Source organism: Balaenoptera musculus, chromosome 4 (genome assembly GCF_009873245.2).
Source record: "Balaenoptera musculus isolate JJ_BM4_2016_0621 chromosome 4, mBalMus1.pri.v3, whole genome shotgun sequence".
Taxonomy (NCBI): domain Eukaryota; kingdom Metazoa; phylum Chordata; class Mammalia; order Artiodactyla; family Balaenopteridae; genus Balaenoptera; species Balaenoptera musculus.
Window position 1 is genome coordinate 29,980,208 of NC_045788.1, and position 25,833 is coordinate 30,006,040.

The 25,833-nt window shown below is 39.8% G+C and overlaps 2 protein-coding genes across 6 annotated transcripts in view; both read right to left on the reverse strand.

The window, feature by feature from the left end:
* The window catches only part of COMMD2 (COMM domain containing 2), a 41,366-nt gene that overhangs the window by 12,986 nt on the left and 2,547 nt on the right, over positions 1-25,833 (reverse strand). For 2 of the 5 annotated variants that reach the window (XM_036850956.1, XM_036850959.1), the window contains 2 exons: positions 23,664-23,837; positions 19,564-19,787 (listed from right to left, as the gene is read on the reverse strand). In XM_036850956.1, coding sequence (XP_036706851.1) covers positions 19,590-19,787; positions 23,664-23,837 — 372 coding nt within the window. In that variant the 3' untranslated portion in view covers positions 19,564-19,589. Of the gene's footprint in view, positions 1-13,034; positions 15,628-17,494; positions 19,788-23,663; positions 23,838-25,833 lie in introns of those variants that run through there. The other 3 variants (XM_036850958.1, XM_036850957.1, XM_036850960.1) reach the window with 3 other exon arrangements.
* On the reverse strand, positions 17,495-19,232 carry LOC118894605 (heterogeneous nuclear ribonucleoprotein K-like). Its single transcript, XM_036850954.1, is given in 2 exon segments — positions 17,495-18,371; positions 18,374-19,232. Coding segments are annotated over 2 exon segments (1,392 nt in total). The 5' UTR covers positions 19,200-19,232; the 3' UTR covers positions 17,495-17,805.

Consider the following 25,833-nt stretch of genomic DNA (forward strand, 5'->3'; position numbering starts at 1 on the left):
AACAGCATCTCTGCAGAGGATTTGCCCATGATGTTTCTTTCTTCTTTTTTTTTTTAAATTTAATTAATTAATTAATTAATTTTTATTTTTGGCTGTGTTGGGTCTTCGTTGCTGTGCACTGGCTTTCTCTAGTTGCGGAGAGCGGGGGCTACTCCTCATTGGGGTGCGCGGGCTTCTCATTATGGTGGCTTCTCTTGCTGCGAAGCACAGGCTCTAGGCGTGTGGGCTTCAGTACTTGTGGTGCGGGCTCAGTAGTTGTGGCATGCGGGCTCTAGAGCACAGGCTCAGTAGTTGTGGCACACGGGCTTAGCTGCTCTGCGGTATGTGGGATCTTCCCGGGCCAGGGTTTGAACCCATGTCCCTTGCATTGGAAGGCAGATTCTTAACCACTGTGCCACCAGGGAAGCCCCTTGCCCATGATATTTCATCACCGGAAGATCTCTCTTTGTTGTTTTCCAGCGTAACAGAAATTGTAGCCCTGCAGATGAATTCAGTCTCCACCTCCTGCAAATAAGCTTCTTCTCCCCTCTCCACAGACGATTCCAGAGATTTTACAGCCATTAATTACTCAATGGTCACATTCTAGCTACTGAGTTCTTCGTTATCACAAGCACTCCCTTCAAGGGAACTTCTTATAATTAGCCCTAGGTTGATGAGAGCCGAAGGTCTTGTTCTCCTTTCACCATGTCTAGGGATGTGTGCCATCGCTCTAGGTATATAGACAAAGGATTCAGGCACTGTATTTCTAAATGGTACAAGAAACTTTACCTGTGCCATTTTATTCCACTTAAAAAAAATGCATTTTACTGGTACAATGTGAATGGAAAGGAGTCTGGTGAGGGTGGCTTGAGAGAATGGCTGGCCACCAGGACAGGATAACATCTCTGGTCTTAGTAAAGTTTATGGCAGGGGCCTTGTTCTGGAATGTGATCCTCAGTTTTATAAACTCAGAAACTTAAATATTAGCACGCGTAGGCACAATGAGACTCTAAGGGCTGATGAATGCCAATAACTTAACTTGCAATGGGAAACATAGCTATGAGCAGACCCCAAATCCATGTTTGCTGGTTAGCACATTTTCTACTATGGGAAAATTTTTATGCAAAGCAAATTATAATCAGAAGAATGTTTGGGGAGAGCAAGTTCTAGAACAGTGAATTTTCAACTAGGGAGAGTTAACTTCCCTTAGGGGATGGGTAAAGGGAAGGGGGCTTTTAGGGAAACTTGTGTGTGTGCTGAGTTGTTGTTTTCTCTTTTTTAGCATATGTCATTAGAAATGGCATAACTAATATTGTAATTCAATAATAGATTTCAGGGGGGAAATTTAAACCCTATTGCTTTCCTAATGACAATTATAAAAGGCAAAGCTCAACAGAATCTTCTTGGCTCATGACACTCAGCTTGGAGGGTGGCAATCCACAAATCAGACTCTCTGGAGGGTCTAAGATTTTTTGTTTTTTCAAAATGAGGCAAGAAAATATGTTCACTGAGGCACCAAGCAAAAGCCATACATGAGGCAACTTAGGTTTGCAGGATCCACATCAAATTTTCTGTTCTCAAAGTTTTTCTCACTAAAGAGTTTTGTGTTGAATATAACATTATTTAGTTTATTATTAGTCACTAACTGTGGGACTCAATGTGGAAATGTATCTATGCTACTTATACAGTAGTATGTACTTTATAGTATAGCATACAGTACAATACTATAAAGTACTACTACAGTTTTGTGACCAAATTCTGCCACTAGGCCAAACCACCGTGTGGTTACAGCAGACTTCTGATGGTCTCAGCATTGATTTTTCTCCCCTCCTCCTTTCCAAAAGACCCTCTGTTCACCTGGGGATTGCTACGATTCCTGGGAAGAGGGCTACAGTCTTGTGCTAACACATTCCAACCCCTTGAACACAGCAATTGGTTTGTAACCTAAACCAGTCCAATCAGAGTGAATCTGAGAACTTTTTGTAAAAATAATGATACTTGGACAAAGATGGGCTCACTTTCTTTCTTTCTTTCTTTCTTTTTTAAATAAATTTATTTATTTTTGGCTGCGTTGGGTCTTCATTGCTGCACGCAGGCTTTCTCTAGTTGTGGTGAGCAGGGGCTACTCTTCTCGTTGTGGTGCACGGGCTTCTCATTGCAGTGGCTTCTCTTGTTGCAAGCATGGGCTCTAGGCGTGCGGGCTTCAGTAGTTGTGGCACGTGGGCTCAGTAGTTGTGGCTCGTGGGCTCCAGAGTGCAGGCTCAGTAGTTGTGGCGCACGGGCTTACTTGCTCCCCGGCACGTGGGATCTTCCCGGACCAGGGCTCGAACCCATGTCCCATGCATTGGCAGGCGGATTCTTTTTTTTTTTTTTTTTAATTATTTATTTATTTATTTATTTTTTAAATTTTTGGCTGTGTTGGGTCTTCGTTTCTGTGCGAGGGCTTCCTCCAGCTGCGGCAAGTGGGGGCCACTCTTCATCGCGGTGCGCGGGCCTCTCACTATCGTGGCCTCTCTTGTTGTGGAGCACAGGCTCCAGACGCGCAGGCTCAGTAGTTGTGGCTCACGGGCCCAGTTGCTCTGCGGCATGTGGGATCTTCCCAGACCAGGTCTCGAACCCGTGTCCCCTGCATTAGCAGGCAGATTCTCAACCACTGCGCCAACAGGGAAGCCCGGCAGGCAGATTCTTAATCACTGTGCCACCAGGGAAACCCCAGGCTCACTTTCCAGGCGCCTTTAGCAGCCATCTTTGGCCATGAGGAGGGCCTAAATTAGGAGAAAGCCCACACCAAGACAGGAAAGAGAAACAGAAAGATATGGAGTGACTGGGGACATCACTGGGCCACTGGACCAAGTTTGCCTGAAACCAACACTACCTCTGGACTTGACAGTTACTTGTACCAACGAATTCTTTTCACTGTTTCAACCATTTTTAGTTGTAGTTGAAAGCACTAGTGGGTGAATCAGGGCACTGCTGAACCTGGATTGTTTGAATTTCTTATTTTCCGATAGGCTCAAAAGTCAGTCAGTGAAGCAAGTCACAAAGACAAAAACTCCAGTAACTGTCATGTTCTTAACTTTTGCTGTACATCAGAATTATGTAGAGACCTTTTAAAAATCTCAGGCGGATTAAATGAAAATCTATGAAGGTGGGGCTCAGGAAACAGAATTTTTAAAACCCCTCCAAGGGATTTCCAAAGGGCAGTCTACACTGAGAACCACTAGTCTAAGTAAATATCTAGCTCTATCCATTTAATGGTATCTGCAGACTAAATGTCCAAAATATGTCTTTCCACTAAAGGGGGAGAAAAAGGCTGACATGTAACTTGTAAGGTTAATGCAAACCATATTTGTATGACAGAAAAGCAAAATTTATTTGGAGTCTTGTTTTACCTTTAAAATGTATGCAAATTTTGTACCCTACTCCATTTTATATTCTTTCTTCTCTTTCCCTTTCTCCCTTCAACATTTAATAGGAGCTTACCATGTCCAGTCACAGTGACAGACAACAGGAAAACAAGGAAAAACACAGTTCCTACAATCCAGGAAAAATACGTAATTAATCTAGTAATTACAACAAAACCTGCTGACTCTATGATAAGGGCAGCTCAGGGCGCCATGTAAACAGAACAGGGGCTCCTGACCTCCTGGAGGAAATGTTTACTCTGAAACCAGAGGAATGCATATCAGTTACCTTCGTAGATGACGGAAGAGGATCCAGACAGCGGAAGTAAAGGAACTGAAAGAACAGCAGGGGCAGAGGAGAATGCGAGAGAGATGAGGCTAGAGAGAAAGACAGGAGACAGGACTTCCTCCCCAAAGCAGTGCAAATCAACTGAAGGGTTTTAAGCAGTCAAAGGATGTAATTTCTCTTTGGAAGATAATTCTGGCTGCTGTGTAGGAAATGTATTGGAGGGGAGGGGCGCATGTGGGGAAAAGGGGAACTTAATAAGAGGGGCTCAGGGAGACCAGTTAACTGGGGGCAGATACAGTAGCCCAGGCAGGCAAGAGCAAGGAGGCCATTGGATGGAGAGAAGTGGGCTAATTTGAATGACATTTAAGAAGGTGTAATTGCTAGGGCTTGGTAATTGACCAGTGTGATGATGTGATGAGTGAGGGGGAGAGAGAGACGCCAAGAGTGACATATGTCTCTTGTTTAAGCAACTGTGTGGATGGCAATGTCATTTGTTGAATAAGGAACACTGGAAAAGAGCAAGTTTGTAAGAGATGAGCTGAATTTTGTTCATCTTGAGTTTGAAGTACCTGTTAGACATCTAAGCACAGACAGCTGATACATGTGTTTCAAATTCAGGAGAGCAATATGAGTTAGAGATCTACACTTGATAGCCATCAGCACATTGATGGTAATAAAGCCAAGAGAATGAACTAAATTACCTGGTATAAGTCTGTAGAGAGAAATGACTTAAGATTAAGCTCTGTGGACCACCTACAACTAAGAGGACAGTGGAGGACAGAGTCTTGCAAAGAATAACAAGAACACATTGATAGAGATATAGGAGGCAAAACAGGAGAGTGTTTGAAAAAAACAGGGTGAAAAAGGGTATATTTTCTGTTTTTTTATTTTGGTTGTGCTGGGTCTTAGTTGCAGCAGGTGGGCTCCTTAGTTGTGGCATGTGAACTCTTAGTTGCGGCATGCAAGTGAGATCTAGTTCCCTGACCAGGAATGGAACCTGTGTCCCTGTATTGGAAGGCAGATTCTTTTTTTTTTCAATAAACACAGGGAACCCAAATTTTATTTATTTGTTTGTTTATTTTTGGCTGCGTTGGGTCTTAGTTGCTGCATGAGGGCTTTCTCTAGTTGCGGTGAGCGGGGGGCTACCCTTCGTTGCGGTGCACAGGCTTCTCATTGCAGTGGCTTCTCTTATTGTGGAGCATGGACCTTAGAGCTCGTGGGCTTCAGTAGTTGTGGTGCACAGGCTCAGTAGTTGTGGCTTGAGGGCTCTAGAATGCAGGCTCAGTAGTTGTGGCTACGGGCTTAGTTGCTCCACGACATGTGGGATCTTCCTGGACCAGGGCTCGAACCCGTGTCCCCTGCCTTGGCAGACGGATTCTTAACCACTGCACCACCAGGGACGTCCTGGGTATATTTTTTTAGAAAGAGGGAATCAAATGCTGTCAACCATGTCAAATGCTGATGAAAGATCTAGTAAGATGAGGACTGAAAAATGTACGTATACTGGATTTAGCAACATGGAAGGTCTTGGAAATGTTACCATGAGTGGCTTAAGAAGGGAAAGTAAAATTTTTCAGAAGTTACTGAAATGGAGAAGAGACAGAGTGTATGGTAACTGGAGAGGGATGTGAGTCAAGGGATATTAAGATGAGATAGACTTGGACTTCCCTGGTGGCACAGTGGTTAAGAATCTGCCTGCCAATGCGGGCGACACAGGTTTGATCCCTGGTCCGGGAAGATCCCACATGCTGCGAAGCAACTGAGTCCGTGTGCCACAACTACTGAAGCCCACGCGCTGAGAGCCCGTGCTTCGCAACAAGAGAAGCCACCGCAATAAGCCCAAGCACCGCAATGAAGAGTAGCCCCCGATCTCCGAAACTAGAGAAAAGCCTGTGTGCAGCAACGAAGACCCAACGCAGCCAAAAATAAAATAAATTTAATAAATTTAAAAAAAAATGATGAGATAGACTGGAAAATGATTTTTTTTTCTTTCTAATGGAAGGAAATCAGGAAGATGGATAAAGTAGAAAATACGAAAGTGTCAGGATACTGGAAGGAATGGGATCCAGACACGTGAGGGATGCCTTTTGGGTTGGAATAGGAGAAACAGTATTGGTGTAGAGAACAGCGAGGATTGTAGGTTTGTTGGCCAGACATGGAGAGAATTCCTATCTGATCACTTCTATTTGTTCTGTGAAGGAGGAGGCAGTCATCAACAGAGAATGAGAGGGGGTGGTGGGTGGGTGAGAGGTTTAATGGGAGTGGAGAAGTTTTGAAATAGTTGTTGAAAATGGGAGACAGGTAACTAGGGAAACAGTAGGCTAGTCAGTCAGTGGTAAGGGCTTCACTGAGATTGATGACCATTAATGTAAAACCGGGATAGTCTGTGTACTTCAGCATATTTCTTCTGTGGGTCTCAGCAGCCATGACTAGCAAGAAAAAAGATGGACATCTGCATTCATATATGGTGGGCAAGATAGGTGCAATGGAAGGTGCAAAAAAAAAGATTTAGAATATTGGCAGTGATAGGTTGTTTGAAGTGATGGGCTGTGAATCAAGCTGGTGAGGGAGGGAAATACCAATAGGCAGAGGCTGTTAAATAGAGGGTTAGGGTAAGAAAATTGAAGGTCTCTTTGAAGCTGAAGAACTGGGGTGTTGGAGGTAACTGACCAATGAGCTGGATCAGTTTCAGAGCATGGGATGTTTGATATTGTGATTTCAGAAATAGAACAGTTCAGGTGGAGACAAGGGCCAGAGTGTAGCAGTGGAAGCAAGTGGCTGAAAGAAACATGGAAGGCCTTAAGAAATGAGATCAAGGAAACAAGAAGCCAAGGTGTTGGATGGATCATCCACATACCCCAGTTTGGTGGGAGGACTTCAGAACACTTGGAAGCTAAAGGCCCCGCATAATCTTGCCACTGCCCCCTCCTCTGATCACTCCTATCCTTACTTAACTCCAGCCACACCACCCTCCTTGCACACTCTCAGATGTGTCAAGCTCATTCTCACCTCAGGGCATTTGCATATACTTTTCCTTCTGTCTTGAATACTCTTCTTCCAAATAGTCCACATTTTTTTTCCTCAATGTAGTTCACTTCTAAAACCGTAATAAAGCAATTTAATACTGTAAAATTATTTTCTATCACAGATGAGTGATTTCTAAGAACTTGTTCTTGATGGCTGTTGTAAATCACGATGACTTATTTTACTATGATTCACCGAAACGTCCCTAAATTCAATCTGTAAATCTATAGAATACATTTTTCCTATTCAAAACTGTGCAGTTTCTTTATTGTTACTAAACACAGTCAAACCTAAGTCACTTCCACAAAATGTGATTCATGCCAGAAAGCTTTGTGTGACGCCTTCCAGACCACAGTCCCCACAGGTCAGTGAAGAGGACAAGTCATTTCACCTTCTAATAAACAAACACTCTAGTGATTCCAGTTCCTGACATCTAGTGATCCTCACCCCTCATTTCATTCCGGTTTCTGCTCCAACATCACCTCTTCAGAACCTTCTCTGGCCAGTCTACCTAAAATAGCAGCTCTCAACCCCTCATTCTTTTTTTTTTTTTTGATTGAAAAGTAATTTTACTTTTTTTCAACTTTCTGGCCGAAGGAATATGGATCAGGACATTGTAACCCTTTTGATATCACCTTAGAGGGTTAAGATGTTCTTTGACATCTTTTTTTTTTTTAAACTTTTATTGGAGTATAGTTGATTTACAGTGTTGTGTTAGTTTCAGGTGTACAGCAAAGTGAATCAGCCATGCATATACATATATCCACTCCTTTCTTAGATTCTTTTCTCACATAGGCCATTACAGAGTATTGAGTAGAGTTCCCTGTGCTATACAGTAAGTTCCTATTAGTTATCTATTTTATATATAGTAGTGTGTGTATGTCAATCCCAATCTCCCAATTTATCCCTCTGACCCCTCACTCTTTTTTTTAATAGATTTTTAAAATAGAATTTTTAAAAAATTTATTTATTTTATTTATTTTATTTTTGGCTGCGTTGGGTCTTTGTTACTGCATGCGGGCTTTTTCTCTAGTTGCGGCGAGTGGGGGCTACTCTTCATTGCGGTGCACAGGTTTCTCATTGTGGTGGCTTCTGTTGTTGCGGAGCACGGGCTCTAGGCACGCGGGCTTCAGTAGTTGTGGCACGAGGGCTCAGTAGTTGTGGCTCTAGAGCGCAGGCTCAGTAGTTGTACAGCACAGGCTTAGTTGCTCTGCGGCATGTGGGATCTTCCCGGACCAGGGTTTGAACCCGTGTCCCCTGCATTGGCAGGTGGATTCTTAACCACTGCGCCACCAGGGAAGCCCTGACCCCTCACTCTTAACCCTTAATCTTTTTTTATTTTTCTTCAGAGCATTTAGCACCTGAAATTATAGTACACATGTATTTTCTTAATTATCCATCACCTCACTAGACTGAAAGCTCAATGAGAGCAGTGATTTTCTCTTGTCCCCACTGTATTCTCAGTATCTAACAGATTCTGGAATACACTAGGTACTCAATAAGTACTCGTTGCATGGATAGATGAACAGAAAAGAGGAAGGATCAAGGAAGCACATGAAAGGCAGCTATAAATGATAAAGAGGGCATGGCTGAACAGCATAAATTCTAATGAAGTAGGGCTTTTTCTTTTTCTTTTTTCTGCACCACACAGCCTGTGGGATCTTAGTTCCCTGACCAGGGATTGAACCCAGGCCTTGGGCAGTGAGAGTGTAGAGGCCTAACCGCTGGACCACCAGGGAATTCCCAGAAGTAGGGCTATGAAACAAGGGTGAAAGGAGAAAGTTTGAAAGACACATTTGGTAAATGACACTGGCAAACCCCTGCCCTGTCCCATTCCTGAAGATACCCAAGGCTCCAGAGAACACCAACCCCACTTGAAAAGGCAAAAGGAAAGTGAGGTCCTAAGGGGAGAAGTAGATCTAAGGTTGCAGTGACAGGGGTTCACCTTGCACAGGGGCCCATGAAAGCAGCGGCCACAGTCCACTCCATAGCTCCAGCTTATAAAAGTGCAGCTTCTGATTTTCTGCTTTTGTGCCTTTGTTCATCCTCATCTCCTGCTCAGAATGCCCACCTTGCTTGTCTATCTGCTCAAATCCTGCCCTTCTCTCAACAACTCAGAATCATTCTTCTTCTGACCACTCCAGGCTGAAGTGTTTTTTCCCTACCCTCAAGTTCCACAGAGAATATAGTATATACCATTCACTCATCACTCTTATTTACTCATTCGTTCATTAATTTGTTTAACTATGATGTACCAGGTACTATTCCAAGCACTGCTTCATTTGACAATTACTGTTTTGTTATTATCTTTTTTTTTTTTTTTTTTTTGACTGTGGCACCACGTGGCACGTGGGATCTTAGTTCCCCAACCAGGGATTGAACCCGAGCCCCCTGCTTTGGGAGCACAGAGTCTTAACCACTGGACCACCAGGGAAGTCCCTGTTTTCATCTTATTTTCTACAAGCAAACTGTAATATACTAATAACTAAAACGATTACAGTGAAACCAGAAGATTATTGCAAGTTCTAAGGAAATAGTTTATAGACACTATAGAGGAGATAGGGAAAGCAGATAAAAGGAAAACTACAGTATTAGAAGGAAAACGGTTTTATGTTTTGAATCTTGTCTCTCTAATTAGACTGTGAGATCCTATATTGCAGTCAATCTATATCCTAAAATAATGCCTACATTTTAGATGCATGACAATTTGCAGAGCTATTTTACAAAAATCCATTTTATGAAATAAAGTATGCAATTTTACAAAATGAATCTAATTGTTATCCTCTGTAGCATTTAGGATTATTAAGATGCCAACTGAAGCAGAGAATCAATTTATTGGAATTGTATTAGGCACCCTGCAGAATCAAGGGGCAGCTCTGAGGCCAGGTCCTTAAAGAACAAGAACAGGAGCATCTTTGTGAGGCCATGTAACAAGTCATCGAGCAACTGGCGGGGCTGCCACTAAAATGAACTTGTGCCAACCATTCTGAGTCCTCAGGCTGCAAAGTCCCAGGAGAGAGATTTATGGGCTCAGCACGAAGAGCGGAGGGCACGTGGTCTCTTGTCTGACCGTCCCATCGAACTGTATTCAATTGGAAAGAAATTGTTCTCCAAATGTAAATTGGGGCACAATTGCCAAGACAGCAAAAAACGATCAAGGGGAGAAAACTGCCTTCCTGATGCCCCTAGTGAGATGCCTCCCTCATTTATGTATGCACAGCTCCTTATTTGTTGTATCTTCTCCTATGCCTAATCACACTGATTGAATCGATGTTGTTTACATACCTTTTCCTTTCCTCCACTAGCTTACAAGCCCAGAAGGCAGTGGCTGCAGCAGCTGCATCACCCAGAAAATGCTGTCCTAGAGGCCCCCAGTGCTCTATTTCAAAATTAGTAAAAAAATATTCTGAGGAGTGAACTTAAGCGAAAGTAAATGCCTTTTTTCTCTATTCCATTATAGACAACTTCTATAAATTTTTAATAGTTTTACCTTTCTAATGTGAAAAAAATACAAAATGAATATGGAAAGACATAAATCCTCCTTAGTTGCTTTCCTATCTTCTCTAAATCTGTAAAATGCCCACAGAACATCCCTCATTTTAGTAGGAAATCTTCTAAATTAAAATTAAAAAGGATATAATACGAATCTCATTTTCTTTGGAGCTGACTCGGCTGAGTCCCTTCAACAGTTTGGCCAACTAGCTCCCTACCTGGTATAACTTTTTTTTTTTTTTTTAAATCCACTGTCTTTAAAAAAAAAACCAAAATTTATTTATTTATGGCTGCATTGGGTCTTTGTTGCTGTGTACAGGCTTTCTCTATTTCTCTAGCTGCAGCGAGCGGGGGCTACTCTTGGTTGCGGTGCATGGGCTTCTCATTGCGTTGGCTTCTCTTGTTGCGGAGCTCGGGCTCCAGGCGCGCGGGCTCAGTAGTTGTGGCACACGGGCTCAAGAGTTGTGGCTTGCAGTCTCTAGAGCGCAGCCTCAGTAGTTGTGGTGCACGGGCCGAGTTCCTCCGCAGCATGTGGGATCTTCCCGGACCAGGGTTCGAACCCGTGTCCCCTGCACTGGCAGGCAGATTCATAACCACTGTGCCACCAGGGAAGCCCCCTGGTATAACTTTTGAATTAGGCTAGAAATAAAATGCTCAGTTCACTGGAGAATAACTCTACTAATAACTGGCTAGGAAGAAAATGCTCTCAGACTTTTCTAACTTGTACCTGGGAAGGTAATTTTAAAAAGCCATCATTGTAGAAAATACATTACTGAATCTGTCAGAGGTTCTTTTACAAACATTATAAAATAAAATGCAACAGATTAATTCCATAGGGAGACCAGGAATAAGACTCAAATACAGGAAAAAGCAAAGGCATATGCATACAATGAAATATTATTCAGTCATAAAAAATGCATAAAGTACTGATACATGCTACATACAACATGAACCTTGAAAACACTATGCTAAGTGAAAGAAGCCAGACACAAAAAGCCATATACTGTATAATTCGACTTATATGAAGTGTCCAGAAGAGGCAAATCCACAGAAAGCAGATGAGTGGTTGCCAGGGGCTGGAGGGAGGAGGAAAGGGAGAGGGACTGCTAATGGATATGGGTTTCTTTCTAGAGTGATGAAACGTTCTGTAATCAGATACTGGTGACAGTTGCACAACTTTGTGAATATTCTAAAACCCACTGAATTGTATTTTGAAAGGGTGAATTTTATGTTATGTGAATTATTTCTCAAAAAAATTTTTTTAAAATGGGAGGGAGGAGGCTTAAGAGATTTGGCATGAAAAGAAATCGTTCTAAGGGCCGAAGAAAGGCACGGAATTTGGTTTTTATGTCTAAGCAAAGAGTGGAACAAAAAAGCATAGGAAAGAATACCCCATAATTACACCCTTAAGGGTCTAAACATTAAAAAAAAAAGCTTTTAATTACATTGTTTATATCGTGAGACAAATCATCTTCGCATTTTTGGAAAGTATATGGTGACTTGCTCATTTATTTTTTTTAGGTACTCAAAACATCGTCTACAACCTTTTTTAGTTCTTTTAGTCTATGCATTGTTACAACAGCCGAGCTGCAAATCAAGTAATTTTATTATGTTGCAGCACTTACACTCACCTGAGCCTTGTAAGAACTTTTTATTTATTTGGAGTAAAAGCTTATGGTTTGCAGACCATGCCAGGAAACCAAATCCTAACCATCTATACTTGTTCCAATGAAACTCAAAGACTTCCCTGGATTTTCTTTTCCTCATTCTCTGAATTTTAATCTGTGTGTTTTTAGCCTTTGAGTTAACTGAGAAGCCTTTTCGTTCTGTGAACTAAGCACATTCCTTCAAAACCACAGGCATCCACTTCTCATTGGATTTATGACAATCACAACATTGGCATGCAGGTATTAAAAAAACTCAGTTTGCTTTTCCCATCACACCTCTGGTTACCTCAGGGAACCCCTCTTCAGTGGAAAAGGGGTAAAGATAATTTCTGTCATCCAAACCATGTCCAAGTACACCACAGTATTCTGTAGCGATCTGTCCTTTCCTCTGTACATTTCTACAGCTCTAGCCAACTCTTAGCCATATTAAGAGTTTTGCTTTCCAGAAGGTGGAGTTTCAAGGAAAAGTGGTTCCAAAAGACAGCTTCCCTTCCCTTCCTCAGAATAGCCCCCTTAGGATACTCCTTTCTGCAGCCTGATGAGTTTATGAATTAAACTATTTTCAAGGATGGAATGGCCTGAGAGCATTCTAAACTTTAGGACTTCACCCTTTGTTCGACACACAACATGGGTCATTCTGAGTATTTAATAAATATTTAATGCATTGGAGTTAGTACCTTTGTAAAAAAAAAAAGAAGAGCTAGGAAAGGTTTTAAAATTTGCTTTGTTTTCCTATCAGTACCATGCCATACATAAATGGGTGGATTATAGCTCAAAGTGAAAGAGTAAAGAGTAAGAAAAATTAAGAATAAAAGAGGTAAAAGCTCTCACATGGTTTGTGAGAAAGGGCAAAAATCCTTTCCTGGCGTTGCCTCTCTTTTTAGTTGATGGTTGGGCAGACTGTTCTGCAGAAGATATGGTAACTGCAGGAGAGGAAAATGAAAATTGCAGTCTTTGCAACTAAAAAACATCAATTTAGGTGCAAGTATAATAAAAGTGCATGGCCTCCCACTCTGATAGCCACATAATTAGCAATATTTCTAATGATAACATAATTTACACTAATTATTAAAAAATTTATCTTATAAAAAGTTCATTGGGTTTAAAACGGCAACAACCTGAGTAGAAGCCAAGTTTCAGAATACATTAATGTGGATATTTGTATTCCTGATGCTCCTTTTTACTTTGGGTCCATTAAGGAAATAAAATTACTTTTCCTATATTTCCCCATTATGGTAAGTAGAATCTTATGGACTCGTGGCTACCAAACATAATTAAGTCATTTGAGTTCCTGAGCAGAGAGGACTGGAGCTATACAAACATAAAACAAAGAGCCATTAGTATTCGGTGATTGAATCACTAAATATATATATTTTATTGCCATAAAGTACATCGTTTTCTCATCTCGAAATAGTACATACTATTTTGCAAAGCTGAGAAATAATGGGTTTCTTCTGCTTTTATAATTAAAACATTGCTCTTGAAGTTTGTAAAGCTCACTGAAGTAACCACATTAATGGTGAAGCTGGGCTTGCTTGTTTTGTTTTTAAGGAAAGTATTTAGGTTTGAACATAACGGTCATGGTGGTTTTAAAAACGAATATATTTAAACTAGAGGCAATGTAGTATGATACCATTTTTACCAAAATATTTTCTACCATTAATGAAAGAAAGGAAAAGGGATGACAGTAACCTATTACTATGGAAACTGTGGAAGGGTAAGCTAAAGAGAGACTTAAACATATATTAAAAAAGTACAGAGAAGAGTGCATACATTATAGCAGGAAGATTTTATACAGCAGCTAACAGATCTTCCTGACCATGAAGGCTGTGAGAAACTACAAAGAAGTATTATGTGTTTTCTCCTGGAGATTAAAAACAACTCCATTTAGATATATTACCTATAAAAAGAGACCTGGCTTAGCTAGTATCTTGAGATTCCCATGCTTCTTTCACTGGTGTGGAGAAAAAAAGACAGAAAAAAGGGACTCTAGACCAAGCCTATAGGTAAAACCCTCAGCTTGTCTACCTGAGTCCTATGGGGACTAGGCAGTTTTGAATAGCTGAGTTTTCTGGAGAGTTATATCATTCTAAGAATTAAAATTTTCGATAAAGGTACTACTAAAAATGTATTTAAATTCCCTGATCTTTTTTCTTCTTTTAGACTTCAAAAAATTTTTTTAAATATGAGTTATTCAAACTCAGTATAGAAATCAGGTAACATTTTCTTTCTTAAATAGAGTATATGAGACAGAATTCAAGGCTACAAAATAATGAGATCCTCAGTCTACACAAGTATTTTCTAAAGCCCAATACTATGCTAAACATTCTATATATGTGGTCTCACTTGGTCTCTACAAGCCAATGAGATAGGTGTTATTACTCCTATTTTAAAGATGAAGAAAACAAGGCTTTGGGAATTTATCAAGGACCCCAAAGAAGCCACAGAGCCTAAAATTCAAACCCTTTTGTCCAGTTCCAAAGACTGACCTCTTAACCTTCTCATAGGATTATATACTAAAGGGCCACATACTGCTATAAATTTTAAGGGCTCCCACACATGCATCCCTTACACATACTTAATGATTTTTCAAACTTTCCTTGGTATCAGGTTCTCACTTTTCAGTTTTCAAAGAAGTATATTTTCTTCTTATGGTATCCCCACCACTTTTCTAGTTTGCTGCTTTATATTTACCTAAGCTTGGAAACATCAATAACAAAACAAGCTCATGGAATTTTGTGAAACACAAAAGAGACTTCCAGTGGGTGAAGTATATGTAGACTTTGCGATTATACATATTGATTATTTCCTACTCACAGCTCTGTTCTGAGAGACGAGATGTTACTATTCTGGCTTTGAGACATAAAAGCTGTTACACTTGTCTAAACATGCATCAGAAAATCCTAAAAAATCAGCATACTCATAATCCAAAATGTTTTAACAAACATTTAGACAGTTACAGATGGAAAGGCACATCCCAGAGTCAAGAAACCTGGTCATATAGGAGAGTAGAATAGTGACTGCATCTGCAGAAAATATGTTCATATACAAGTTACAAAAAAATCAAATGTGCCATAAAACAAACAAGGCAGAGGAATGCATAAGGGTGTGGAGTGTCCAAACAAGAAAAGGAAGAGGCTCATTAGATGGTCTGTGAAAAAAAGGTGAGTCCCAGATTCAAAAGGAAGTTAGGAGACTGCTCCCAACACTCTGGCCCAAAAAGGCAAAAAAGGCAGAACATCAGAAAGAATAACAAAGTACAGCCAAAGGAGACCAGGGGAGTTTGATACAAATAAAAAAAGACTAACATGTGCTTTGTTGTTTTGCTTGGGGTAAGAACAGTGGATACAGAGGAAGAAGAAAGGTTGCCCTAAGGAGACACAGGGATATTACTTCAATCTTGGCTGGAGTCAGCCCTGCTTATCTCCCACCAAATGCGGACAAATAAGAAGCCTCACAGAGCTATTTTCATCATATAAGCTTGGCAGGCATGTTGCTTTTAAACCTGATGACATATGCTACTATTTCATGTAATATATAAAGTTTCCTTTTGTTTGTGAGGTTGTTAATATGAAAGCTTCATTAATCAAGTTATCACTATAATTAAAAATTATCTGATTATAGTTTGCTAATATCTGATATTATAGTTATTTTGCAACTGCAGAACATATATGTATGGGAAAAGGGTGACCCAGATGCCTGCAGGGGGATGATGGGTGGCAATATCAATTGTGCTTTTCTTCCACTGGCCTCTGTTTCCTGCTGGGCTCTCCTTTAAGAGAAAGAAGAAACATGATGTCACTCTGACCTGAAAATCTCTAACTCTTAGAAGGCAAAGTATTGCTAGAGCTTAGAGTACAGTTTAGAGTCTGACATTTCTAAAGACCTTCCTGAGTTGATGCATGGGATGAGATTCTCAGAATAAGGTCTTGGCTAGATATTTAAGACTGAACCCGTTTCTACCCTTCCATATGACTTTCTCCTTAAGTCTGTTACTCCTTAAGCCTCCTTGTCTCAAGTTTCCCTGTGTCCCTGTACTCTATGAGGCTGACCTGACACATCAGCGTCTGAATTTTTCAGGCTAACAGCTTATAGTTACCCACTAAAAAGCAAAACAAAACAAAAATCAAGTTTGTAAGGAAGAAGGGATATTTGCTTGGAATGTAGTAAACATGGCCTCTCTTTGCCCTCTTTATACTTTATTCAAACAGAATTATAAAAAGTGACTATAATTTATATCCAGATAATTAAGAATTGATTACACTATGTCTGCATCCATTGTTTATAAATGTAAATGACAGTATATCTCTTAGATGCTTTGGATAATAGGGAAAAAAAGTAGTCCTTAATAAAATGCAATATATTCACATAAATTTGAGTACTATTTAAACTTTTTAGCCATGGCAACTTAAACTTAAGCAACATGGTAAATACCTACTATATTCACAGGCAAAGAAAAATGCAAGAACTGCCTAAATATAGCATTAAAAAAATTTATATTCACTTCCAACTATTCTGTGGCTGTTAACATCATGGAGTGCTTTTAAAGGTCAAAAACAAACTGTCTAGGAATATTCTGAATAGTAATAGCATTACACTGTGAACTTTATTGTCAAATTTAGGTCAATAAGGAGGAAAATAATAAAGTTAAGTAGTCAGAAGAAGTATCAAAAAAAGTACAGTCATTTACATATACAGAGGATTTGAACAGTATAGATTCACTTCCAGTTGATTCAATCCTATTTACACATTTAAAGTACAAAATACATCTTTTTTTTTTTTAACTTTTTTCATCTTTTTTGAATTGTTCACAAACATTTCCTACATAATCCAACATACAACAGAGAAATGGTACATCTTTTTCTTTCAATTTGCATACAATGGAAAAACAAGAATATATATATATATATATATATATATATATTTTACAAAGTTTAACTAATAGACACTACCAAGCTGACAGTTTAGTCTATAGGTGAGAAATTATCTAATAAAAAATAATCAGAATTTATTTAGCATCAGTCACTTCCATAACCAAGTATTATTCTGATTAATAAAACTTGCTGCCATTAGGCTTCTGGTATATACTTATACCAACTACTCCATCTGTTGTATTGCTCCCCACCTTGGTTCTTCACAATTACAAACAGAAAATCGTTGCAAAGTAGGGGCAAGCATTTGCAAAAACAAACAGAAATCCCCAGCTTATTATAAGAATGAATGTGTGGTGGAATTTCCTCCCAAGCAATGGACTTTCAAATCACTTAAGAAATCACCAGAACTGAATGTGTCAAGATACTTCGCCTAAGTCCAAGAAGAGATGCATTTATTTATATCCAACAGAGGACTGAAAATTAAACTTAGTGTTTAGTTTGGGGTCAGGTTGGGGGGAATTCAGCCATTTGAAAAATGACCGTCTTAAAAAAAAAAAATGACCACCAAAAATACGTTCACTAAATTTATTTTAAAAATCATAAAATGTTTCTTACAAAAGAGCATTACATTCTGCACACTGCTCTGAATAGATGCCAGGGACATATGGACTATTGTTACTTTTCCTCCCTGTCCCACCCCCCCAAATGTTACAGTGATCACAAAGTAAAGTGTTCACGATAATTACATGGGGGGATTTTTTTTTTAAACCACCAACAATGAACAAAAATTAAAATTCACTCACTCTGCTGCTGTTTCAAAATTTCAATGTTAGTTTTTGCACACCCTCCCCCACCCCCCACCCCTGTTTGTAAGGAACTAAAACATTACATCTGGTGAACAGCAAAGATTTCACTACACCTCAAATGCAGAACACCTATGAAGCAGAGGAATGTTGGCTTTTTAAACAGAAGCAGATAAAAAAAAAAAGATGCAGGACTCCTTCAGTTCTTCACTAGTCTTAGAAAAACTTTCCAGAATACTGCTTCACACTATAAAAAAGAAAAAATACCTTGCATTAGAATCCTTCAACATCTGCATACTGCTTCACACTGTTCTGCAGCAAGTACTGTGCATTCTGTATCTGGTCCTGTGTTCCTGTAATGGTAATGATCCGGTCTTCAGACCCTTCTAAAGGCTCATCGATTTTGATCGACACTCCTGACTCATGACGGATTTGTTTAATCCGCTGACCACCTTTGCCAATAATAGATCCAGCCAGATCTTTGGGAATAGTTACTCGTGTAGTAATAATAGGTCCACCAAGATCACCATATGAGCCACGACTCCCTGCATAGGAATAATCATATCCAGAGCCACCCTGTGGTTCATAAGCCATCTGCCACTCTGATGGGCTCCATGTATCTACTGCAGAGTCCCAGGTTTCATCAGCACTGAAACCAACCATGCCATCATAACGGTCTCCAGGTCTTCCTCTTCTGTCATAGGCCATTAGATCTCCCCCTCTAGGTGGTGGTGGCGGAGGAAGAGGAAGATTCCGAGCTCTGCTACCACCCCGGCCACCTCGTCCAGGAGGAGGTGGAGGAGGTCCTCGACGAGGGCTCATATCATCATAATCTCTCTGGATGGAGGCATGGGATGCCCAGCCCGACCAGGAGGCATTCTGTCAAAACCACCTCTTCCCCGCATGGGAAATCCCACAGGACGTCCACGGCGGTCATCAAACATCATTGTAAAACCACCATAATCATAGGTTTCATCGTAAAAATTGGGATCATAAGGCTGAGCACGTCCTTTGATGGGAGACTCTGATATAAGATCAAGGATGATCTTTATGCACTCTACAACCCTATCAGGCTTTCCTCCAATAAGAACGACTCTGTCAGTGGATTGAGGACAACATTCCTGGAAAAGCTTGATTGTTGTCTGAATGTTCTCTCGAAGTTCTTTGATTTTAGCACCTTTGACCCCAATAATTCCTCCTGCCAGACTCTGATGAATCAACAGTCTCAACTCGCAGTCAAAGTCGCTTCCTTTATAGTGTTGGTAATTTAAGCATTCCACAGCACCAGATTCGAGCGGGAGCTGGCTGGTGGCAGTGGGTGATGGCACCTGCAGGCCCTCTTCCAAGGTAGGGATGATTTTCTTCAGAATTTCTCCAATTGTTTCAATATCAGCACTGATACTCAATATGCGCTCGGGGCCACTGCTGTCTGGGACTGAAACATTGGCATTGTAGTCTGTATGGAGAGCCTTAATATTCTTGCCTCCTTTTCCAATCACTGCTCCAGCATTCTTGCTCTGAAGCAGAGTGCGTAATTCAATCATCTCATCAGTGTTTCTAGATCTTTTAAAAGCTTGTTCCTCTTCCATATCTTCAGCAGGGCGTTTACCAAATTCGCCATTGGTTTTGGTGTTGGGAAAGGTTTCCTCTGGCTGTTCAGTTTCCATTTTCTTGTATTAAAGGGACACACCAATCAGCTATTAAATATATTCTTGCAGGGCAGAACTGAAGTGTTCTGGGTGGGACCAACTGACACCCTAGTGCTGCAGTAGCTGGGCAAGGCTACCGTCCCGTCCCTATGCCACCGCGCCGCCTCAGCCGGTCACAGCTAGACAGAGCCAAAATACATCTTAACTGTCAAGAAGCTGACCACATTTAGCACCAGGAAAGGAAATTTACTTAGCCTTTGATCATGACCTCAGTATCTTCACACAGGAAAAGAAATGTTATGAAATCTCTATGTATTTATCACTATCAATTAAAAAATTTATTTTAAAAAGTAACTGCTGCGTATCATCAATTCACAAGTGATTCTAAGGGAAGAAAACAAGCTGGGACTACTTGATATTGCGCACAACTCTCCTACAGTGGTTTGTTTTCATCTCTTCCAAGGCTTGCTCCAATTGCTGAACCAAATGGAGCAGGGTGGCTGGGTCTGTCTGCAGAACTTGGGTGTTGTGATCTCCATTCTGATTAAGGTGTAGCTTTATAGTCACTGATGGTTTCATCTGTTGCCTGAGGCTTCTGCTTGCAAGCTTGATTTTAAATGGAATAAGAGCATAAGGACTATTTAATAATCATGCTAAACATATAATAATTACATTATACCATACATAAAAATCTAATTTCAGATGAATCACAGACTTCAAAAAGAAAAGTAAACTTTAAAACCTTTGGAAAGAGGGACTTCCCTGGTGACGCAGTGGTTAAGAATCTGTCTGCCAATGCAGGGAACACGGGTTCGAGCCCTGGTCCAGGAAGATCCCACATGCCGCGGAGCAATTAAGCCCGTGCGCCACAACTACTGAAGCCTGTGCGCCTAGAGCCCATGCTCTGCAGCAAGAGAAGCCACCGCAATGAGAAGCCCGTGCACCGCAATGAAGAGTAGCCCCCGCTCACCACAACTAGAGAAAGCCCACATGCAGCAACAAAGACCCAACACAGCCAAAGATAAATAAATAAAATAAATTTATAAAAAAAAAAAAAAAAAACCTTTGGGAAAAAAAAGAAACCAGAATGTACAGTCAATCAGGATGTATAGTCAGCATGGAAGGGTTTCTTAAACATGATATAAAAAAAAAATACCATAAAGAAAAAAACTGATACATTGAACAATCATTAAAATTTCTTCAAAGGATACCTAAAAATGGTGGAAAAACAAGCCACAAACTGAGAAAAGATATTTTGTAACACATACAACCAAAAAAAAAAAAGTTAGTATCAAGAATGTATGAAGAACTGCTCTGATTTAATACAAACCCCACAAAACCAAGAAAAAATTGTACAGAGACCTATCTAAGCACTCTGCAGAAGTAACACAAATAGATAAACATAGGAAATACGTTCAACTTTATTAAAAATCAGTAAAATGGCCAATAAAATCGTAAGATACTGTTTATCAGACTTGCAAGAATTAGAAACCTGTCCATACGGAGCACTGTAAAGTGATGGTAATGAAAACTCTCATCCACTGCTGGTGAGAGTAATGACAATCACTTTGGAAAACGTATACATTACCAGCAATTCCTCTCCTAGGTATTTACCTTAAACTCTTACACATATACACATATTCGTAATAGTATTTGCTTCCAAGAGTCCAAAACTAGACAAATCTCAAATATTCTTTAACAGAATGGATAAATTGAGAATATTCATACAGTGAAATGCTTACTAAATGACAGCAAAAAGAAGTGAAATATAGCAACATGAATTGTCATGAATAAATCTAAAAAGAAAACGTTCAATCAAAAAAGCAAGTTGCAGAAGAATACATGAAAATCTAAAAACTATACAGTTTAGTGAAAAAATATATGTTAGAAAAACTATAAAGAAAAGATTAACAGAAAATTCAGGATAATGGTTACTCTTAGGGGGCTGGGAGGGGGTTGTAATTTGGGGAGGGTGATTCAGAGGTACTGAATGACAGTACTACAGGATAAAGAACTGTAGCCCACAAAGTTTTTCTTTCCACAAAGTTCTTGATATGGACTTATTTTTTTAATGGGGATGAAATTCTGCCCTTCTCCCTGTAAAAATAACAGCAGCAACTTTAAAAGGATCAGCCCTAAAGGTAACATTCTCCTGCACTGGTCTCAGATGCATTCAATTTACTGATGCTATTTAACAAGTGCTGGCAATTTACGAAGTATGGGAAATGCTTCTATGATGATTCATTTATTTCCCATCAGCAACTGCACAATAATTAGCTGGTAACTATCCATTCGCTACCAGTCTCCATGAGATGAGCCAGCTACTCAAAAATGAAAGGTTCTATATCCTGTTACTAGTTTCCTAGCCATTTATCTGGTCTTCATCTGACAGGACTTCTTCTCTTCCTTCCTTCCTTGAGTTCAGTAAATCCATTAGTTCTCTGAGTAGCTTTTTTAGCCCTTAAATACACCTCACCACATGGCAATATTCATTCAATATACCCTCAACATTAAACTGTATTAGTCCTTGCAGTAACACAGCAATTCAAACTCATTTTAACGGGCAAATGAACTCTCTTGTGTCTAATTTTAGAAATTTCAATTGCCTAAGTTTCTAACTTCTAAAATGTCTTAATAATGGAAAAACTCAAAGCAAATCAATAAAGCCAAAAAAAGAACCTCTAAGGGCTACTGGAACCCAAAAGTCAGAAGCTATCTCCACATAAGAGAGGGATACAAGATAAACTAGTGCTGAAGTTCATGAACATGACCATCCCCAAATCTCCTCCACCTGGTTATTATGAGAGGACTTAAACATAAAGGCATTACACAGTGATCTCTTCCTCCACGTGAGCCCCACAGGAGTTGCTGCTTCTAAGGTCTCCAAGAGCATAAACTGTGTCAAGTTCTTTGCTGTAGCCACACCACTTGGCACATGATAGGTGTACAAGAAATATTTAATAAATAACACGGTTAAGAAGCTGCTGACCACCTCTCCTTATTTACATTCAGTACTGAATGCCTATTATGTGTCAGGCATTGTGTTGAAGACACAGTAGTGAACAAGACACAGCACCTACCGTCAAGAAGCCTATAATCTGTTTATACTTTCTCCTGTGTTAATATATATTCAAGCACTCAACACACTGGGATATAACTGCTAAACTCTAACTGAATTTCTAAAACTTATCTGGGCCATTCAAATCAGGAAGAATCCACTATTACAGCAGTTTACAAACTTTATTCACATTAGAATTACCTGGGTGACAGGGGAGCTTTTAAAAATCCTGATGCCCAGGCCAAACTCCACACCACTAAATCAGAACCTCTAGGGTAGAACACAGACATCAGAATTTTTAAAGTTCCCTGGGTTATTCCAGTGTCCAATCAAGTTTAGGAACTAGGGAGCTATCCCACATATTCATTTGTTCATTCCCATATCCATGTGGGCCTTTACAACTTATGCTGTCTGCTCTGTCAAGAATATTACCCTGGTTTTCTCTAACCATTCATTTTTCTGAAATTTCACCTCCTTTTCTTGAAGCTTTTCTGGATCATGCCAGTGTACACTGAACTACCTGAGCTATAAAGCTTTTTTGAAATACTCAGCTGTACCTTCATTTATACAATTCTATTCTTTTTTCCTCTCCAGAACCTTATTTCGCAACTATCTTTAATTACCATAATTATTTTGAGAACACTAATATCCCTAACCAGATAACATCTTTTCCAGCTGAGAAAGTGTCTTACACTTCTTTCATGTCCCAAAGCATTCAGAACAGCTCTGATTAGAGCTGATTAATGAGTGGATGACATTCAGCAAGCATCTATTAACTAACTTACCTGTCACTGCTTGAGAAAGGGCTTCATGTGATAGTCTGAAATATCCCTTTTGGTTATTTATGTGGCTTTAAAAACAACTCAATCTCACAAAAAGAAGGCAGACGCAGAAGAATATTTACTGAATCATTCCATGTATAGAAGGTTAAAGGGCAGGAAAAAGTAATCTGTGCATTACAAGTCTGGATGCTGGTTACCTTTGAAAAGAAGGAAGTAACTGGGAAGGAACTGGTAGGAGGCAAGGAGGATGCTTCTGAGGTGCTGGTCATGGCCAAGTGCTGGTTTCATGGGTGTTTTCACCACATAATTCATTGGGCTGTATACTGACCTGTGTACTTTTTCTCATATGTGTTTTATTTAGACAGAAAGTTTTTAAAAAGCTAAGCACCACTTTAAAAATATGGATAGCCATCTGCTTTTCCAAATAACCTATTTCTTATAAACTTCACAAATTAAACCAATGGGAACACATTAAAAATATAAGAAAATGAACTATTTGGGAAATGGTCTAAAAATGAACATTAAAAAACTACAGTTTCAAACCACAGTTTGGTTAAGATGGTAAAGAATACAACAAGCCTCAGGACATAAACCTAAAATAAATCTTACATTCTATGTCAGGTTTAAAAAAAATAGTCATACCTGTACATCTAGTCGCCATTCAAGGCTGTGGTAACTGGGAAGGTCTGGTGCCAATTCACTCAGGATAGTTCTGATCTCTTTTCTGTTGTCCAGATAAAGCTGAAGCAACAATTTGTTCAATTCTTCAGAGAATCCAAGAACAAAAACAGAGTCTTGGAAATCCAGTTCAGAAATCTGAAAGTGAATCGAGTTTAACAGAACATCAAAATTTATTTTTGTCTAGGAAATGCTGAAATACTGGATATTTGCAAAAGAATATGAAATCCCTTAATTCTTTTCTGTCTAGTAAAAGAAATAATACTCCTTAGTAAAAGGCAACCCTTGCCCATTATTCCAAATTCCGAGTTTCTGATACATAAAAATAAGCAACAAAAACAAAAATAAACTAGTGGGACTATTTCAAATTAAAAAGCTTCTGGGGGCTTCCCTGGTGGCGCAGTGGATAAGAATCTGCCTGCCAATGCAGGGGACACAGGTTTGATCCCTGGTCCTGGAAGATCCCACATGCTGCAGAGCAACTAAGCCCCTGCGCCACAACTACTGAGCCTGTGCTCTAGAGCCCACGAGCCACAACTACTGAAGCCTGCGCGCCTAGAGCCCATGCTCCGCAACAAGAGAAGCCACAGCAATGAGAAGCCTACGCACCACAATGAAGAGTAAGCCCCGCTCACCGCAACTAGAGAAAGCCCGTGCGCAGCAACAAAGACCCAACGCGGCCAAAAATAAATAAATAAATAAATAAGTTTATAATAAAAAATAAAAATAAAAAAAATAAAAGCTTCTGCAGGGCAAAGGAAAGCATCAGCAAAATAAAAAGACAACCTACTGAATGAGAGAAAATATTTGCAAATCATATATCTGATAAAGGGTTCATATCCAAAAAATATAAAGAACTCATATAACTCAATAGCCAAAAAACCAAACAATTCGATTAAAAAATGGGCAGAAGATCTGAATACACATTTTCCAAAGAACACATACAGATGGCCAACAGGTACATGAAAAGATGCTCAACATCATTAATCATCAGGGAAATACAAATCAAAATCACAATGAGATATCACCTCACACCTGTTGGAATGGCTCTTATCAGAAAGACAAGAGATAACAAGTGTTGGCGAGGATGTGGAGAAAAGGGAACCCTCTTGCACTGCTGGTGGGAATGTAAATTGGTGCAGCCACCATGGAGAACAGTATGGAGGTTCCTCAAAAAATTAAAGATCGAACTGCCATATGATCCAGCAATTCTACTTCTGGGTATTTAGCCAAAGAAAACAAAAGCACTAACTTGAACAGATATATGTGCCGCCATGTTCACTGCATCACCATTTACAATAGCTAAGATGAGGAAACAAACTCATTGTCCATCAATGGATGAATGGATAAAGAAATTGTAAAATATATACACAATGGAATATTATCCACCATAAGAAAAAATGAAAGAATAAAATCTTGCCATTTGCAACAACATGGATGGAACTCAAGGGCATTATGCTAAGTGAATTAAGTCAGACAGAGAAAGAAATACTGTATGATCTCTCTTACATGTCAAATCTTAAAAGACAAAAACAAAAAACCCACCAAGGTCATAGATACAGAGAACAGATTGGTGGTTGCCAGAGGCAGGGGGTAGGAGGTGGGATGGGAGAAATGGGTGAATGGTGTCAAAAGACTTTAAAAAAAAAAGCCTTAGTGAGAGAATGAGGGCTCCTGGTTTGGGTAAGTCCTAGTGGGATACTCAGATGCTGACTGGACACAAAGAAATCATATATTTGGCCAGGAAAGGGAGCTGGGAGAGACGGGCATGGAGGCACAGTTTTGCTGTCCAATGGTTCAGCATTACTGGGGACCAATCCCAACACTGACACTGACCCTCAACAGGACAAAAGGAAGTTGCCAACAGCAGCCTTGCTTTTACTCCCTTATTGGATGATTGAAGTGAGGAGGGGATAAAAAGGTAGAGAAAACGTAGAGAAAGCACAGTCTTTCTCTTTGCTCCTCTTCCTTTCGTTGTATTCACCTCAGCCACTTTAACACTCTACTTTCCTTGCTCTTTTCCAATTTCTGCATGCCACCCTTTCTTTTTTCAGGTTAATGTCATTAGACTTGTTTCTGTTTATAATAGCATAGGCTTGTGTATTTTATCCCTTCAACAAATATTTTCTGAGAT